The sequence below is a fragment of the Cupressus sempervirens genome, chromosome 5, assembly GCF_028749045.1.
Source record: "Cupressus sempervirens isolate cs-2001-9-10 chromosome 5, ASM2874904v1, whole genome shotgun sequence".
NCBI lineage: Eukaryota > Viridiplantae > Streptophyta > Pinopsida > Cupressales > Cupressaceae > Cupressus > Cupressus sempervirens.
Window position 1 is genome coordinate 78,445,547 of NC_143122.1, and position 19,306 is coordinate 78,464,852.

A 19,306-nucleotide genomic window follows, 5' to 3' on the forward strand; every position below is an offset into this window, starting at 1 on the left:
AGAAAATCTTAGTAGGTGTCGAGTGAACTTCAAATGTCGAGCATCAAAAAAATGTAGTTGATGCTAAGTAACACAGTATGTGCCGAGCTCCAGTATTTCAATCGTGCCGAGCTACTACATTATTGAAAATGTCAAAGATTTGCCAAATTTGAGCTGACATAGTTGTTATCTTGAATTTTGTGAACTAGTTGGAGCATAAGGATAATGAGCTGGTGGCACAAAATTTTATGTAAACCGTTTTTGGGCGAATTCAAAAGATTATTCAAGAAGTTTCTAGAGGAAACAAAATGTGGGTTAGATTCAATGAATCTTACCTAATCCATACGAATTGAATTTAAAAGAAGAAAAGAATTGAGCGAGAAAAGAAACTCCAGACTTCTATTTAAGGAGTCACAGACCAAGAAGCAATTGTTGCTGCTGAAGTGCCCAAATTGCGAAGTGATTAGAAGGGTGCCAAGGAGAAGGCATCTAGGAGAAGGAAAAACACTACTTCAACAAGTGGTTAGAGAAAGATGATTGCACTGGTACATTGAGCATGGATACTCAAGGAGACAAAGCTTGAAAGGAGGGCAAGTGAACAGAGTTGCAAAGATTGAAGGCTAGACAATGTGATGAACTGAAGAATGATTTGAGATCTGCAAGTTAAGTTGTATGTTGTAATCAAGTCAAAGATTTTCTAATACTCTCTAGCAATTGTATTAGACATTAAAATCCTATGGATGTAGGTTGGTTTAATGGCCATTGGTAAATCCTTTAACAGGGTGGCATTCCAAGTGAATGTTCTAAAGTCCTCTAACTAGGCCCACTTCTAATAGGGTGGATAAATCCTCTAACAAGGTCACATTTAACAGTGTGTTGTAAGCCTTCAACAGGGCAGGCCTTTCACAGGGCATTACTTTAGAAGAGTGAGAATTGAGTAGCATGTTACTGGTGTTTTTTTTCTCAAATTGGGTTTCCACTTAAATCACTGTGTTATGTGTTGATCTTTTTATGCGTTATGCTTGCATGTTGATTTACAGTAACTTGCTAAACAGGAAAGTTAAAGCTTGGATGAATGAATGGTTAAATGGGCTCACTACACTCAGTGAAAAAGTCTGAATTGGACATTTGGACCTTGAATAACTAATTCACTCCCCCTCTCAGTTATTCTAGAGCATTTCTAACAATTGGTATTAGAGCCATCTATTGATTTAGTTTCAAGGTACTAGAAGCAGGAAGATCAAGATGTCCAAGAGAGAAGTTCCCAAGCTCAACAAAGATAATTTTGTTGCATGAAAGAGTCTAATGAAATTGCACCTTGGATTAATAGTTGATTATGCAAAAACCTCAATTGGAACAGAACATTTAGAACCAGCTGGACTTCTTACTGTAGATGATTTGAACAAAAGGAAGGAGCACAATCAGGAAATGTTGGAGATTGTCTCTGCATTCAGTTGTGCTGAATATGATGATATCAAAGGATGTGATAATGCATTCAAGATGTGGAAAGCCCTATCAAATATCTATGGAGGAGATCAGAATGTTCAGAGAGCAAAGAGAGAAAGCCTCAGAGGAAAGTTTGATGACATGAAAATGGAGGAAGGAGAGAATGTTGCTCAATATGGATCCAGGTGGTAAGTGCAATAAGAAGTCTAGGTGGTCAATTAGAAGAAGATAATGTCAATAGAAAATACTTGAGAACCCTGCTCCCTATCTATGCTATTAGAGTTTCAACCATCCAAGAGTTAAGGTGTATACCAGGAAATGCATTGACTTTTAAAGGAATAGTGGGAAGGCTTACTGCATTTGAACTACCCAACTTTAATAACTACAAACCTAAGAACCTTGAATCTACTTTCAAGGTCAAGTTGACAATGAAAGAAACTAAGGAAGTGACATCAAAGAAGAAGAATAGAAAATGAAAGCATGCATCCAGTGATAGCAACACAGATGAGGAAGATGTGGAACAATTGGAAGCACTACTGGCTAGGAGATTCCATAGAGGCAAAGGTAAATTCAAAGGTCAACTCCCTATCATTTGTTTCAATTGCAATGAAGTAGGACATATTGCTGCAAGATGTACACAGAAGAAGAACTACAAAGAAGGAAACACATACAAGAACAAAAGAGAAGATGATAGAAGAGACTACAAGGACAAAGGCAAAAGATGCTACACTATTGAAGAAGATTCTGATGAGAATGATGAAGAAGTAGTCTATGTGGCCATGAAGGATGAATCAAATAAAGATGAAGATGAAGCAACAACATTAGTAACCTGTGTGAACAAGAATGACAAGTGGATCACAGATAGTGGATGCTCACATCACATGACAAGAGATAAAAGTAAGTTTATTACCTTTACTCAGTATAATGGAAATAGTGTTAGATTTGGTAATGATGCTCCATGTCAAATCAAAGGGAAAGGTTCAATTAAACTTACAGAGAAAATTTCATGTGATAATGTATACTATGTTGAAGGATTGAACTATAATTTGTTGAGTGTATCACATTTAGGCAATGTAGGTTGCAAAATAGAGTTTGGAAACAAAACTACCAAGATCTATGACATTGATGGAAATCTGATAGGAAAAGGTGAACAAACTAGGAGTAATCTATTTTACCTAGATATGGAAGATGCAACTTGTCTTTTTGTTAGACTTGATGATGTGTGGTTGTGGCACAAAAGATTGTGTCATGTTAACTTTGACAAATTGATTAGCATCGACAAAAAGAAGAAAGTCAGAGGGTTGCCTAAACTAAAGAAGCCTGAAAACACAATGTGCAAACAATGTCAACTAGGGAAGATGACTAAGTCTAGTTTCAAGAGCAAAACTTTCACATCCAAAAAAGTACTAGAATTAGTCCATACAGACTTATGTGGACCAATAAAAGTGCAAAACTACCTAGGAGATAGATACATAATGCTATTTGTAGATGACTATTCAAGGATGATGACTGCTATGTTTTTAATGCAAAAATTTGATGCATTTCAAATGTTTAAGTGGTATTTGGCCAAAGTTGAGAAGGAAACATGGAAGAGTCTGAAATGCCTAAGGTCAGACAGAGGAGGTGAGTTTATATCAAAATAATTTAAAATATTCTGCAATGATAAAGGTATCAAAAGACAAACATCAGCACCAAGAACTCCACCTCAGAATGGTATTGCTGAAAGAAGGAATAGGTCAGTGATAAACTGTGCAAGAATCTTGATGATGGAGAAAAATGTTGCTCTAAAATATTGGAGAGAAGTTGTAAGTACTATTGTTTACACCCTAAATAGAGTCCAAGTTAAGAAAGGTACAAATGCAACACCTTTTGAATTATGGTATGGTCACTCACCTAATGTAAAACATTTCAAAGTATTTGGTTGTAAATGCTATATTCTTAAAGATACTAGAAATGGCAAGTTTGATGCAAAAAGTGATGAAGGCATATTCCTTGGATTCTCCATATAAGTGTTTGAATACTAACACTAACAAGATTGTGGAAAGTGCAAATGTAAATTTTGATGAGCATGAAAAAGTTCAGGTTGATGGAACTAAGCAATCAGAGGATTATAGATCTTTTGTATACTTCTATGAAGGAATGCCTACTGAAGATGATGCTACTAATCAAGTTGGGAATCAACAACAAATTTCAGTATCAGCCGAGTCACACCCAGTGAATGTCGAGCTACATTCAAAAGTCGAGTTGCAAAATGAAGGGAGTCCACATTTTGATTTTGAAACTAGCATACATGAAAGAGATGATGAAGTACCAGATGGAGAAGAGAAAAATGACTCTGGTGCTGAAGGATCAAAAATGAAAATAAGGACAGAATCAAGATTAGCCAAATATGTCAAAAGACATCACCCCACAAATCAAATAATTGGTGACAAGGATGCAAGACGAATGACAAGGAATAGACTTAAGAATGAATCGTGCTTACTAAGCAGGTTTAAGCCTACAATAGTAAAAGATGCACTACAAGATGACGACAGGTATAAAGTTGTGGAAGAGGAGATAGATCAGATTGAGAAGAACAAAACTTGGACCCTAGTTCCTAGACCAGATGATAAGAATGTAATTGGTACTAAATGGGTGTTTAGGAACAAACTTGATGAGAATGGTGAGATAACTAGAAATAAAGCCAGACTTGTTTGCAAAGACTATGCACAAGAAGAAGGACTGGATTATGGGGAAACATTTGCCCCTGTTGCAAGAATGGAAGGAGTAAGAACACTACTTGCATATGCTGCATACAAAGGTTTCAAAGTCTACCAAATGGATGTCAAGTCTGCTTTTCTAAATGGTATACTAGAAGAGGAAGTCTACATAAAACAACCAAAGGGATTTGTTCATAACATGAACAAAGATATGGTCTACAAACTGCATAAGGTACTTTATGGTTTGAAGCAAGCACCTAGAGCATGGTACGAGAGATTGCACAAATATCTTGTGAAGATATGATTTGAGAGAACAAATGATAACAACTTGTACATTAAGGCTAAAAAAGGTAAAGCCATTTTGATATCATAAATCTTTGTTGATGACATAATATTTGAAGGAAAAGATGTTCTATACAAAGATTTTGTTGATCATATGAAACATGAGTTTGAGATGTCAATGTTTGGAGAAATCAAGTTCTTTGTTGGTTTGCAAGTACATCAATTGAAGCATGGCATATTTGTGACCCAATCAAAATACATCAAAGAGATACTCATAACATTTGGGTTAGAAGATTCAAAACCAGTTAGCACACTAATGGCAACAGGACATAAGTTATCCAAGAATGAAGAATTAGCTGAAGTGAATTAGACAATGTATAGATCAATGATTGAAAAGCTGCAGTATGTTGTACATAGTAGACCAGACATTGCATTAGCTGTTGGAATAGTGGCAATATTTTCTACAGATCCAAGAGAAAATCACCTGATGGTAGTAAAGACAATACTAAGGTCCCTAAAGGGAACTTATGACTTTGTTTTGTATTATAAGAGGAGTGAAAGGTTTGTATTAAGAGCCTACACTGATGTAGATTGGGGAGGTAATATTGATGACAGAAAAAGCACCAGTGGAGGTGCACTTTTCTTGGGAAAAAGATTGATTACATGGACTAGTAAAAAGCAAAGTTGTACCTCACAATTCACAATAGAAGTTGAATATGTTGCAACTGCTATCAATTGCACCAATATTGTATGGATCAAACATCTATTGCAAGGTATGAAGGAAGAGGAAAATGAGCCCGTGATAGTTTATTGTGATAATACAAGTGCTGTCAACATATCAAAGAACCTTGTAATGCATGCTAAAACCAAGCATATTGCAATTAAGTATCAATATGTAAGAGAATTGGTGGAAGACAAGCAAGTGAAGATGGAATATGTTAGCTCAAAGGAACAGATTGTTGACATCTTCACAAAAGCACTACCTAAAGATGCTTTTGAGCATTGTAGAGGTAAGTTAGGGGTGATATCCCTAGCCAAGGATACTTAGAAAAAAGGCAAGACTGCCCTGCATCAAATGAATTGATTGTTGGAATATTACACACTGATGTGAAGGATACTTACTTTAGGATTCTTGCCTAAAGTAATAGAAGTAATGAAGTTCCAAATTAGTCACAAGCAATGTGACAGAGGGAGAAAGTGAAAGAACCTGCAAAAGCTACACTTGCATATTAAGATGCTGAAACAATATGTCTTTGGCATTGTTGTCAAAGAGGGAGAAAGAGTAAAGAAACTGATCAATAGTAGGAGAAAGAGCAAAAACTGATTAACAACATTTAATGGATTAAGCTCTGAATGGATAAAGCTCTAATCAACAGTAGAGGGAGATGAGTAGTAAGAAATTGATCAACAACATTTGATCAACATATTAAGGGAGAAGATGAAGAAGCTGATCAGAACAGAGAATAGCAAAAGATGAACAATGCATACAAAGGGAGAAACTGTAAGAAGGAAGAAAGGAAAGAAAAATGGTACAATAGCTAAGAGGGTGAAGTTAGCATAAAGGGGGAGATGTGAAAACTGATGGTAGCACAATTTTCTTTTTGGCATTTGATTTACTGTTCTAACCTAGTTAGCATGTAGTTGAATAGTTTGGTCTGATGGTTGATCAGTTTAGTTTGCCATCAATGCCAAAGAGGGAGATTGTTGGAAATCTAATTGAAAAGATCATTGATGAAGAAGATTGATTCAAAGAGGGAGATTGTTGTTAAAAGAATGTTTTCAATCATTGTTTTGTCATTGATGTCAAACCTGCTATGTGTAGGAATGACATTTTCTTATAAGATCCAAGTACTATCACTTGATTGATTGATGAAGAGGATTTGATCAACAAGATGTAACAAGAGTACCTAAGGGAAAGGTTGAGTTATGATATTGCATTGGAGTGTAAAGATTAGTTAAGACAATGGTTAAGTGATGTATTGATAACATACTTGAAGATACAGAGGTTGGTCACACTTAGAAGCATTGGAGGAATAAAGTTGTAACAAGGTTGACTGCAAAGCTTAAATTGTTCATTTGTGGGTGTCGAGCAAGCTAGTTTAAGCTGAGCAAATTTTTAGTTGGAGCAGAGCAAATGAAAAATCTAGTGTGTGCCGAGTAATCTTCAGGTGCCGAGCAAAGTAATAGGTGTCGAGTGAACTTCAGGTGTCGAGCATCAGAAAAATGTAGTTGATGTCGAGTAACACAATATGTGCCAAGCACCAGTATTTCAATAGTGTCGAGCTGTTGCATTGTTGAAAATGTTAAAGATTCGCCAAATCTGAGCCAACATAGTTGTTATCTTGAATTTTGTGAACTAGTTGGAGGATAAGGATGATGAGCTAGTGGCACAAAATTTTATGTAAACCATTTTTGGGCAAATTCAAAGGATTATTCAAGAAGTTTCTAGAGGAAACAAAATGTGGGTTATATTTAATGAATCTTACCTAATCCATATGAATTGAAATTAAAAGAAGAAAATAATCGAGTGGAAAAATAAGTTCCAAACTTCTATTTAAGCAGTCATCGACCAAGAAGCAAGTGCTGCTGTTGAAGTGCCAACATTGCGAAGTGATTAGAAGGGTGTCAAGGAGAAGGCATCTATGAGAATGAAGAGCATAGAGGGTCTACTTTGACAAGTGGTCAGAGAAAGATGATTGCACTAGTACATTGAGCATGGAGACTCAAGGAGACAAAGCTTGAAAGGAGGGCAAGCTGATAGAGTTGCAGAGATTGAAGGCCAGGCAATGTGATGAGCTAAAGAGTGATTTGAGATCTACAAGTTAAGTTGTATGTTGTAATCAATTCAAAGATTTTCTAATACTCTCTAGCAATTGTATTAGACATGAAAATCCTATGGACTTAGGTTGGTTTAATAACCATTGGTAAATCCTTTAACAGGGTGGCATTCCAAGTGAATGTTCTAAAGTCCTCTAACTAGGCCCACTTCTAATAGGGTGGATAAATCCTCTAATAAGGTCACATTTAACAGTGTGTTGTAAGCCTTTAACAAGGCAGGCCTTTCACAGGGCATCACTTCAAAAGAGTGAGAATTGAGTAGTATGTTACTAGTGGTTTTTCCCAAATTGGGTTTCCACGTAAATCATTGTGTTATGTGTTGATCTTTTTATGTGTTATGTTTGCATGTTGATTTACAGTAACTTGCTAAACAGGAAAGTTAAAGCTTGGATGAATGAATGGTTGAATGGGCTCACTACACTTAGTGAAAAAGTTTGAATTGGACATTTGGACCTTGACTAATTGATTCACACCCCCCCTCTTAGTTATTCTAAAGCATTTCTAACAAACTCACTGTGAAAGAATCCAACCCACTGAACATCTCTCTCATTGATTAACTATGATGGGATGAATGAGGGGAAAAATAACCAACATGTACCATCCTCACTAGAGTTTTCCCTTGCCTAGGGTTTTTGTGGTTAACAAAATATGGTGTTATGAGTTTCCTTGTGGCATGCTCATTATTATTTAGTTTATTTGTTTATGCATTTTTATGGTTAATTGTTAAAATCCAAAGTTGGCCAAAAATTGTTGTAATACTGATTCACCCCCTCTTAGTATTCTCTATTTCTAATAGGAGGTTTAATTCCAAATATGAGTCAAAACATATCACAATTGAATGGGCCCTTGAGCTACTGGTGAAGTTGAATGGCTCACAAAGAGCCCACCAGAGATCAAGTCTTGTTGAGTGCAAGGCTCGAAGACATAAGGGATGAGGCTAGGATCGTGCCCCAGGCAAATTTGGCAGCATGGATGCTCCATAGTCCTTGGCTCTTAGCCGAAGAGGTTTTAGGCACGCGTGGGCCCGTATCAGGTACTTAAAACTTGTTTTTGGATGACATCCATAAAAAAAAGAAAAAAAACATATCACAAAAAGATAATACCTAGCTTGAAATATAGAAAGTTGTATAGATTGTTTAAATCCATTTCATTAACTTGAAACAAAGGGAATTGTGGGATCACTTTTGTTTTGACAATTATATAAAATTTTATGTACACTTTGAAAAGTGTAAATATTCTTGTAGTTTCATTTTTCTATTAATCTTAATAGATGAATATTTGAAACTCTTATTGAAATAGATCATTATGTTTTATTGGAATATGAATATTTGAAACTCTTATTGAAATAGATTGTTATGCTTTATTGGGGATGTCTACTAAAAAAAGTTTTATAAAATAGAATTGGGTATAATGTGGATGACAAAGAAGAGTAAATAGGATAAATTGATTTGTCTACTAGTTAGAACCTAAAATTTTAATGTGCTTTGGCCAAAGCTTAATTTGCATAGGAATGTTTAAATATGCTTGGTTAGATGTTTAATTTTCTCTTTGCCACCTTGCATATCTAATTTTTAAGTCTAAAGAATGTTTAGTAGGAAAATTCACAGTTTTTTCATATTCTTCCTATCCAGTTGTGTTGGGTTGCTAGGCTTCTCAAATAGGGTTAGTGCACTTTTCATATTAGGAAGAGCCTTAGGGGAGCTAACCACTCCATGGTTGGGCAAAAAAAGTGCTTGGGCCACACTCTTGTTTTAGGATTTGCAGGTGGATGTGATGTCTGAAGGCTTAAGAGACAAGGTTGAAGTTTTAGTGTGGTGCCTTGATTATTAACTTATTTGGATGTTTATTGATCATTCATGATGTATTGAGTTTTCCTTATGTATTATACTATTTTGATGTATCAGTGCTTGATAAATAGTGGACATTCTTTTGTTCATATTTGATTATTGTACATGAAATGTTATTTCAACATTTTAGTCACTTTATGTTTTAGAACCTTGAAATGCAATATTGTAATATTAATATTTCAACAATCTTTGGTCAAATTTTATACTTGAATATTTTTAATGTGAAAATTCTACCTTTGACTAGCCTTTGGTCTTACGACTATGTCTATGTGCCTTTGGATTAAAATATTTTTTCTATATTGATGACATGACAAGTGTTTAGGAAAATCCATCTTTACATAACAAAGTCTTAAAACAACACCACAATTCACATATGACCATTATGAGGATAAAAAATGACACGTACAACTTTCAAAAAGAAAATGATGAAGAAAATAAATTAAAATGTTTAGAAGAATATCGAGGTATTCATTTTTTTGTTCAAATTTGCTTCAATGACTATATATATTTATCCACTTTATAATTAAAATTACTACCACTTTAAAATGCTTATATCCATAGAAACTTACACACACACACGAAAAAAATTGAAAAACTAAATTTGAATTTATACTATTTATGTTGAAATTTGACCTCTTAAATCATATACTAACATTAATTTGAAGGTAACATTTCATTCTATCAATCTATTAGAAAATGAATATAAAATTATTGATGCAAGTCCAAACATCTCAGTACATTTTATTAAACACCTATTGCTAAGTGCACAAGATCAATTTTAGAGTGTTGCTCTAAAATTCTTCAAGATATCTTAAACATTACCTTATCCATTGATTATGTTGAAGAACTAGAAATAATGAAAATGAAAGATGTTGTACACCATGGTAAGGAAATATATACAAAAGTGGCTGTTTTCCCAAATTTTATGCAAGAAGTATATCATGATCACTTGCAAAATAAAGGCCACAATACCATCCTAATCATCGAACATTATGCAGTGTATTTGCACCATTAGCATGAAGTGTTCTTTATGTAATTTTGATGTTGTTATTTCAAAACTTTTAAATAAGTGTCATTTGCACCATTTATAAACTTCTAAATCATGATATAGATTACATGGTTTGGACTATGATTTGTTATTCTTTATAATTTATATGGTTATGGTTGCAGGACATACATTTCCAGCTATTATGAGTCAAATCTATACATATGGTTAATATGGAGTATTACATATGTGGTTTTAATTAACATGGCTTCAACTCTAATGCTTTTATAATGGTTTACTTTGATGATGGTAATTTGTGTTGATGCTATTACAAATGACATTTAAATTTTCTTCTAACTGTGGAAATTGTTTAACAATATATTCTTACAAAGGTTCAACACTTACAGATTTAGTTTATCTTAACTATTACATGTTTTTATTTTTTGTTTTAAAATTTGTCTACTGCAAGTAAGTCATAAGTCATGGTTCTAAATATTATGATTGAATTATGGGGGTGAAATTTAAAAAAAAATTGTAAGTATAAGTCATCATATTATATGTTCATAATTTATGTCACTAAATATGCTGCCGAAATGCATGTGTTGATATAAATATGTAATCTACTTGAAAATGCCGATAATATTATTAAAAAATATTACAATTTCAATTTTCATATAATATTAGCATATAAATAGATATTTTGTTAGTATAATTATCATATAATATATTTCCAATTAATAGCAAAAAAAATATATTGCTCAAATGCATTTCTTTTTATTATTGTGTATTTCTATTTAGAAATGTAGATAACATTATCAAAACAAATTATATGATCAAATGAATTCATTTATATTAATATGTATTTCTATTTGAAAATATAGATAATATTATCAAAACATTATATGTAACAATTTTAGTTATTATACATATTTTTATGTAATATATATTTGTTTTGATAATATTAATATTAAATACAACATATAAATTCTACGCATATCTTTAATCATATTCACCTTAACTGCAATACACCTTTCCAAAATAATATGTATAAATATATATATATATATATATATATATATATAAACAAACTAGTCAATAAAAATTTCTCTTAGCCTCGAAACAAACCAACAAAATTCTCTCTGTGGCCTATGCATTTTCCTTTGCGTTCGTGGAAAAAAAGCGAAGAAAATCAAGCACGGCATCCATTAAAATAAACAACAAATCAAACTCCACTTGGTAGGTACAATTTGGATCGTACTAATTACACCAACATGTCAGGCCCTCAACATTCCATTGACTTTGATTATAGTGGGCCTAAAATTTCCAATTTTTAACCACGGAAATCAACATAACCTTGAATATAAGGAGACTTGGTTAATGGTCGAACTGACTGACAAACATTTTGTCATGAACGCCCGTTTTGCGCTGTTGACCAACCCGCAAATGCAGAATTCTTGAAGCTATATATGGATCTAATAGAGAGATTGTTTGTAGGGGGTTTGTTAGAGATGAAGTTCATAAACCCACAGGTCTAAAAGGAATGGTGCACTATTTCTGTGGGGGTAAAGTATGTTTAGATCCTGTTTTAATCCCCTCCAAAATCTGCGGAAAGACTCACGTGACACTGGCCTATGGAATATGGATGTGAAAGAGCATCCACCCGGGTATCTGTCCATGGCTGTTGTGCAGGCTAACACGAGCATGGAGGATCAGAGCCAGGTGGTTACAGGTCCATGGGGTTCTTTTGTAGGAGTCTATGATGGACATGGTGGCCCCCAAGCTTCAAGGTTTCTTAATCAGCATCTCTTCCAGCGGCTGGAAGGTAAGTTTTTCTGTTATGTTTCTGATAATTTTGCGTGCTAAAGTAGGTTGTAATAATTTGGGTGAGGGGAAGTTTGTTAAATTTGGTTGTGTGCCCGGTCAAATTATTGATTTGGGTGCTTGAATATGCAGTTTATTAAACTGGGTGTCTAATTGGGTAGTTTCTTTAGTTTTCTAGATTGCATCAATTTTGGCTGTGTTTGGGTGCTGTTTTCTACTTTGATTTTGTTTGTGCAATCTGTTAAATTGGGTGTGTGCGTGCGCAGATTATTAATTTGGCCGGGTATGGGAAGCTAGTTAAACTGGGTGTGTGCTTGCGTAGTTTATGAAGGAGATCTTGATGTTATTTCAATTCAATTCCCATGTAGATATCCATACCAATTGGAACTGGGCTTATGTTAACTTGTATGGTTGAAGCTAGATCATCTATTTGGCGGGTCTTTCCATGGCCTCATTCTTTTCCAACATTGAATGGTGGGTAATTGCCAACTGCAACTTTATGGTGTAGTCTAGTCAAGTTGTTTACGTAATGATTAACAAACCTTATCAGCCGCCTACTCTTTCAGACAGTCGCACAAGCCGGCTGCGAACGCCAAAACGATTTTTTTTATGTGAATTTTTAAATACCTACTTTTACAAAAGATTTACAATGCGTTGAAAGATGTAATTAATTGTTTTTACTTAGACTTAATCTAAACATCTAGAACTTCTACGGATAAACTCCAGACTGAAAATTATATCCTCTGTTCCTCTTTGTTTTATTATTTTTCTGCCCTGTTCTGTTCCGCCTCTTCTTATTTTGACCTTCTTTGTTTTTCCTCATAGTCTTACTTCGTTACCTGGCTATTTCAGATTCTCCTCTTGATTGAAACTTTACTTGCCTTAATTCCCCAATTGTTGATAGAAAATGATGACTGCTGGAGATTAGCAGTTGGTCCTCAATGATAACTTTCCCATATTTCATATGTCATTGGAACTTCCAAATGCCACCATTCAACTTCCACAAACAAAGAATAAAAAAGAAAGATGTCCCAAAGGAATGTGAACGATTGGCTCCATCTAAGGTGAATGAGAAGTTGCAATAGAAGCAAATGACCAACGAAGTAATCGTGACGTTTCACAAAACCAGCACTGTCAATGACAGGAAGGACAAATGTGTGACCCCCTTTCAAGACAATCAGCTCCTAGATGGAATAATCACCAGCTATGTGTCACAATAGATTGCTACACATCTATTTGTGATTGATTGTATTGTTAAATGGAACAATGATTATACTAGCTAATCAACCCAGCATATGACTTATCAGTAAATGTCTATAGTATGTCATCGTATTGCCTCTAACAGTCCAAAAACCCTTGTAGCTGCTCCAATATATGTGTAGCAACTTTGAATGTCCTTCTAGCAGTCTCTGAACTCCTATAGAGGCCTCCAATATGTTTGTGGCGTTCTATAGAATACTTGCAGCAATTTGAAAAATAATCTATAGAAAATTGTAGATGGCTTGTAGCAATTCATGTTGCACTTGTAGAAAACTTTCAAGTTCATGTTTCATAGATAAAAAGATTGCGAACAGAACAACCACAACAAAGTTGATTTTTATTTCTAATATGTTTTGTGACACATGATAGCTCATGGATGTCAGTGCTCTTACATCATACACAGAAACTAGGATTTGACCCCGAAATTGAACTATGACAAGTAAAGTTAGAGGAGATTGTAATTAATTAACATCAAACATTATGATTATAAATAGTCCCTATTGAAAACAAAGAAACCTAAATGCATTGGATCCATTTTTTAGCATATTTCTAACACCTAATAATTTTAGGAATTTGATGGGAAAGTGTGGTAGGATGCCCAGAGACTGTCCCACACAACTAAACCGAAGAATGCGGAACAACCATTCAAGTCAATTCGACCCCTTGGCCAACAAGAAAACCAACTTGGGGTCACCTATTTAACTGAGGGAACTAGTACTGCTACATCCGTACCAATTGGAATTGGGCTTATGTCAACTCATATGGATGAGACTAGAACATCTATTAGGCGGGTCTTTCCATGGCCTTATTTTTTTCAAGATTTTATGGTGGGTATTTTCTAACTGCAACTTTATGTCCATTTTAGTCAAGGGGTCTACCTAATGATTACCAGAACTTATTAGCCCACTCTTTCAATTTTTCAAACAGTCACACAAGCCGGTTGATACCAAAATGATCTTTTATTTATGTCAATCTGAAAATATCTACTTTTACAAAAGATGTACAATATGTTGAAAGGATATAATTAATTGTTTTTACTTAGACTTAATCAAAACATCTAGAGCTTCTACAGATGAATTACAGACTGAAACTCATGTCCTTTGTTCCTCTTTGTTTTATTATTTTTCTGCCATGTTCTATTCCACCTCTTCTCAGTTTGACGTCCTTTGTTCCATTCAAGTCAATTTGACCCCTTGGCCAACAAGAAAACCAACTTGGGGCCAGCTATTTAACTGAGGGAACTGTTACTGCTACATTCATACCAATTGGAATTGGGCTTATGTTAACTCATATGGATGAGACTAGAACATCTATTAGGTGGGTCTTTCCATGGCCTTATTTTTTTCAAGATTTTATGGTGGGTATTTTCCAACTGCAACTTTATGGTCCATTCTAGTCAAGGTGTCTACCTAATGATTACCAAAACTTATTAGCCTAGTCTTTCAATTTTTCAAACAGTCACACAAGCCTGTTGAGAATACCAAAATGATCTTTTATTTATGTCAATCTGAAAATATCTACTCTTACAAAAGATCTACAATATGTTGAAAGGATAAAATTAATTGTTCTTACTTAGACTTAATCAAAACATCTAGAGCTTCTACAGATGAATTGCAGACTGAAAATCATGTCCTTTGTTCCTCTTTGTTTTATTATTTTTCTGCCATGTTCTATTCCACCTCTTCTCAGTTTGACCTCCTTTGTTCTACCTCATGGTCTTACTTCGTTACCTGGCCATTTCAGATTCTCCTCTTGATTGAACAAGGAACAAGATTCCTATGCATCTTTTGCATCCTAGGCATGCCAATTACTGGCCGGTCTGGGTGTAGACCAAATGCTTTGAGCCCATAGTAATGCTGGAACTGGTTGATCTTGTAAAGGTTCTACTGGGTCAGCACTAAAAGAAGGTTAGTCTCGGAGAAGATTGGCGGTTATGTAATTTGTTTGATTCTCACATTAGATATCGATTAGACCAACAGGTTTTCTCACTCACTCAGGTGGGATAACGATGGGGGTATGGTAGTTGTGTAGTGGTGGGTAACAGTGTATCTTGCTGCAGAAGCCCATGAGGATCCTATTGATTCCCATGAGATGGTGATTCAGCTCAATAATGCCTGGACCTCTAGGTTCCAAAACAACATGGGACCTAAGAAAATGCTTGCCTTTGTGAATTCAAGCGTACTTCATTCCTTCTCTGGACGGGCTGGGTGCTTCTGCCATCCCCCTCTAGGAAACTATCCTATCTATCTTACACATAAGCCAGGCTTTGCCCTTTTCAGGAGGCATTTTTTTCTAGGTGGTCCCATATGCTGCTTTGGCCTCGTGGACATTATTAAAATCTTTCATTCATTCATTCATGGACTATGCCCTGTGCAATGTCTTCCACAAGGTATCCCTGTAGATTGTAGATGCTTGCTTTGATGTCCTTTGTGCTAGAATTGTGAAGTACTATTCATTGAAGAATTTTGTGGAGACTACTGGGAAGCACCTTGAGTGATAGGAGGCTCCTCAAGGTATGGACATATCTCTTGATGATACCTCTAACATTCAGAGGGAGTTTGATGTACCATTTGAGTCTGATGCTCTTGCTGAGTGGGAGTTTGAACATCAATGATCCTTGCTACTTGCTAAAATGCATATTTCTTAAGATGGAGAAATATGAGGTGAAAGCTCTCTAAGAGATGTTGCTCTTTCCACTCATGGGAATAGCTGTGGTGGATGTCATGTTGAGAGACTCCATGATGACATCACATTGAGTGACTCTGTGATGAACACTTGTGCACTTGCTTCTTTCCACATATGGGAGTAGCCATGGTGGACCTCATGTTGAGTGACTCCATAGCATTATCACGTTGAGAGATTCTGTGATAGACCCTTTTCCACACATGAAGTAGCTATGGTGGACATCATGTTGAGTGGTTCCATGACATTATCATGTTGAGAGATTGTGTGAAAAACTCTTTAAGACAGATGGTTGTAGCCATTGTGGGTGTCATATTGAGAGACTCCATGACATGAATATCTGGAAAGATACCTCCATAGATAAGAGGGAGTGTTGATGTTATAGCTGTAGGAGTTCTTTCCCTCTGATACACACCTCACTTTGTAACGTCAAGGCAATGAAGGGTCTTCACTTTGTAACGTTAAGACAATGAAGTGTCAAGACAATTTTATATATTTCGAGGAGGTATTTGCATGGAGATACAGATTGATATCTTTTTATTCAAGAAGATTTGATACTAAGGTGAATTCATTATTGTCTGGATATTCACATATAGGGGGTTGCTATTATCATCGCTGCAGTTCGGTCTAGTCTCTGGCCAAATTGTAAATCTGTCTTCTGTTTTTTCATTAAATATAAGTGATATATTTGTGGCTGAGTTTCTCCCTCAAGTTGGAGGGTTTTCCCAAGATAATTCATTGTGTCCATTGTTGTATCTGTTATTTCTGCTTGTCTCATTTCAGATCATAAAAATTAATACTATGGTATACTCAATGAGTTTTTAATCTCATGACTAGAGTTAAATTTTAGTATAAATTTAGGTACAACAAATACAGAGAATAATGTCTTTCTAGTTCCCACTTTTTTTCGCTAATACATATGCAAATTTATAGGGATTAGATCTCCTCTATTATAGAAGAATTATTATATTGACTCCCTTACCTTACGGGATGCCAAATTACCAAACTATAACAAATACACACGTAAATAAGCAAACTTTTAAAGAAAGTAACAAATAATTTTCATCTTATAATTCCAACAAAACCTATCTCATGATATTCTAATACTAATAACTAATGATGTAATAATCCTAACAAACATGTGGTTTCCTACAACAGTTTTACTAACATTCCCCTCCTTAGTTTGAACATGGTAAGTGCTTTCTCACTTTCAACTGCAGTGAGTCCAACTCTCATGTTTTATGTTCTTTATTCAAATGAAAGTTAGTTCTCATCAACCTTCCATGGTATTCACATGTGTTTACGAAAAGCCTGAACACGAACACAAGCACTTTTACCTGTTCATCTCATATGTTTTTTTGATTATCAATAACCATTTCAAGCTCCATGAACTGCATTACATTGGTGTCTTTGTTCACTACAATATCTTTCACGAGGAAGTGCATCACAAGCTGGAAACTTAGTCATATGCCTGTACATACTTATAGGTCTGCATACTGCTATTTGGATCTTGCTGCATATGCTCACTTACATATGAGAACTTATCCCACTTCCATTTCTAGTGAACTTAACTTTGAAAGACCACACTTAGTCAGAGGATCTCTATAGCCAATAGCTCTTCTATGCATTGTTTACAACATCAACGATGTCCACATTCTCCTTTCGAACTTAATACGGGAATTTTTAAAATGTTTCCAATTGGAGCCACTGTTGTTGAAAATTGCCACTTGATATCTAACAACATGGGAATTTGCCACCGCTGTTAGAAGTTATTGTTGACTTCAGCTGATTTGCTGCAAGTAGTTTTGTCACTAAGGTGATTCTGCAACCACATATTTGGTGATTGATCAAAGGTCACTGAATATACTCCAATCTCCCATGCCTCCATCCTCCAGTTAGTTTTCTACTTACTTAGCAACTTTGACTTTTGAGGCCTGTTTCATCAATTGTGAGGAAATAATATATTCTCCTCCCCTTTTATGTGAGCTTCTCATAGTGAGTGCTATTTACCACCAATCAAAGTGTTGGCTAGTGAGAATCAGCTATTACAATGTTTAATTAGGCAGTTATTTTGTTAGTAGTCTCAATTGTTTATGATTGTATAAATGCATGTGATGCATTTACAATTAGTAACAGTTAAATTCACATTCGTTTTCACCTATTGTATTAGAGCTGTGTGGAGACTGGCTCGTCATGGTTCTTTAGTGATTTAAGTTTTTATTGAAGTTTTAAGGTAGTATAGAGGCATGGAAGATTGAGGCATATATTGTATTTCAAGTAGGGCATTTACCATACAATATCATAGAGGTCAAGGCAGTGGCTATATAATATGTCAAGTAAGGATATTGAATACAATAGGAAAGTATTCTTAGAAGGTGATGATTCACTCCTCATCTCAAGGTGATGGCATGAGCAATGTGCAAATTAGGTGTCTAAACCTTACATGTTGGGGCGCTTGATAAAATATTGCTGAGTATCATGGAGCAGGTTGCATTGTAGCTTTTGTCTTGCGTGTGTCTCCTATTTGCCAATTTCCACAATTTATTTGATCAATCTTCCTTTTGGATGAGATTGATAGACCATGACATACAAAGGACCACAATAGTGTACACCTTTTTGGTGATGTTATCAATATGGAGGATGGATGTTGTGATGGCACAAGAAAATTGTAAAGACATGGAAGAAGATGGCATGAGAAAATTGTAAAGACATGGAAGAGACGAGATGCACATTGAAGATCTCAAGAGAGTTGCACTATGGTTTTGATGATTTGTGGTTAAGCAGATTAGAAGAGACTAGAAAACGACGATCAACCCATCACAAAAGCACACAATATAGGTGAAGTTGAAGTCGTGCAAATAAAGGCATTTGAAGGCATGCATCTAGTGGCTTCTGAGGGTATTGACATATAAGGAAAAAGGTACAGACTATATACTACACTATGTTTTGTAAAGATATTGGAGCTGTTCAACAAATAAATATTTCAATCATAAAGTGCAATGATTAGAGGCCAGTAAATGCCTCTATGGAGATTTTGATAAAAACGATTTCCTTTTGCAACTAGCATGAATGATTTTGTAATGGATTAGGGACACTTATCTTTGAACTCGATGATTTATTTTAGTTACAGACTGTTATATGTGTTTATTTTGCACATCAAAGTAAACAAAGTAGTTTGTGGCTCAGAAATGCTCTTAAATAAGGCATTTGTGGGAGCCTTTGATCCATGGGAGCTTTTATTACATATTTTTATCCATTTTTGCACTGTTTTCATCCTGAAATAAAGGTAAGAATTGTTAGAACTTAATTGCTGATCACAGAGAAAGCTTTTGGCATGCTGCTTTCTTTTTAAGTTTGATTTATCTCCAAATGTAAAAGATTTATTTCTATGACTTGTATAGGGAATTGATTGCGATTTTGTGTGTAAATGAAACATTATGAGCACATTTATCTTTTATTTGGTGAAA

The 19,306-nt window shown here is 35.0% G+C and overlaps 1 protein-coding gene across 1 annotated transcript in view; it reads left to right on the forward strand.

Annotated features, from left to right (window-relative positions):
- The first annotated feature begins 11,568 nt into the window (after nucleotides 1-11,568).
- LOC149554641 (putative protein phosphatase 2C 78) overlaps nucleotides 11,569-19,306 on the forward strand; it is a 30,689-nt gene continuing 22,951 nt past the window's right edge. The window contains exon 1 of the mRNA XM_089828703.1: nucleotides 11,569-11,898. Coding sequence (XP_089684829.1) covers nucleotides 11,646-11,898 — 253 coding nt within the window. The 5' untranslated portion in view covers nucleotides 11,569-11,645. The remainder of the gene's footprint in view (nucleotides 11,899-19,306) is intronic.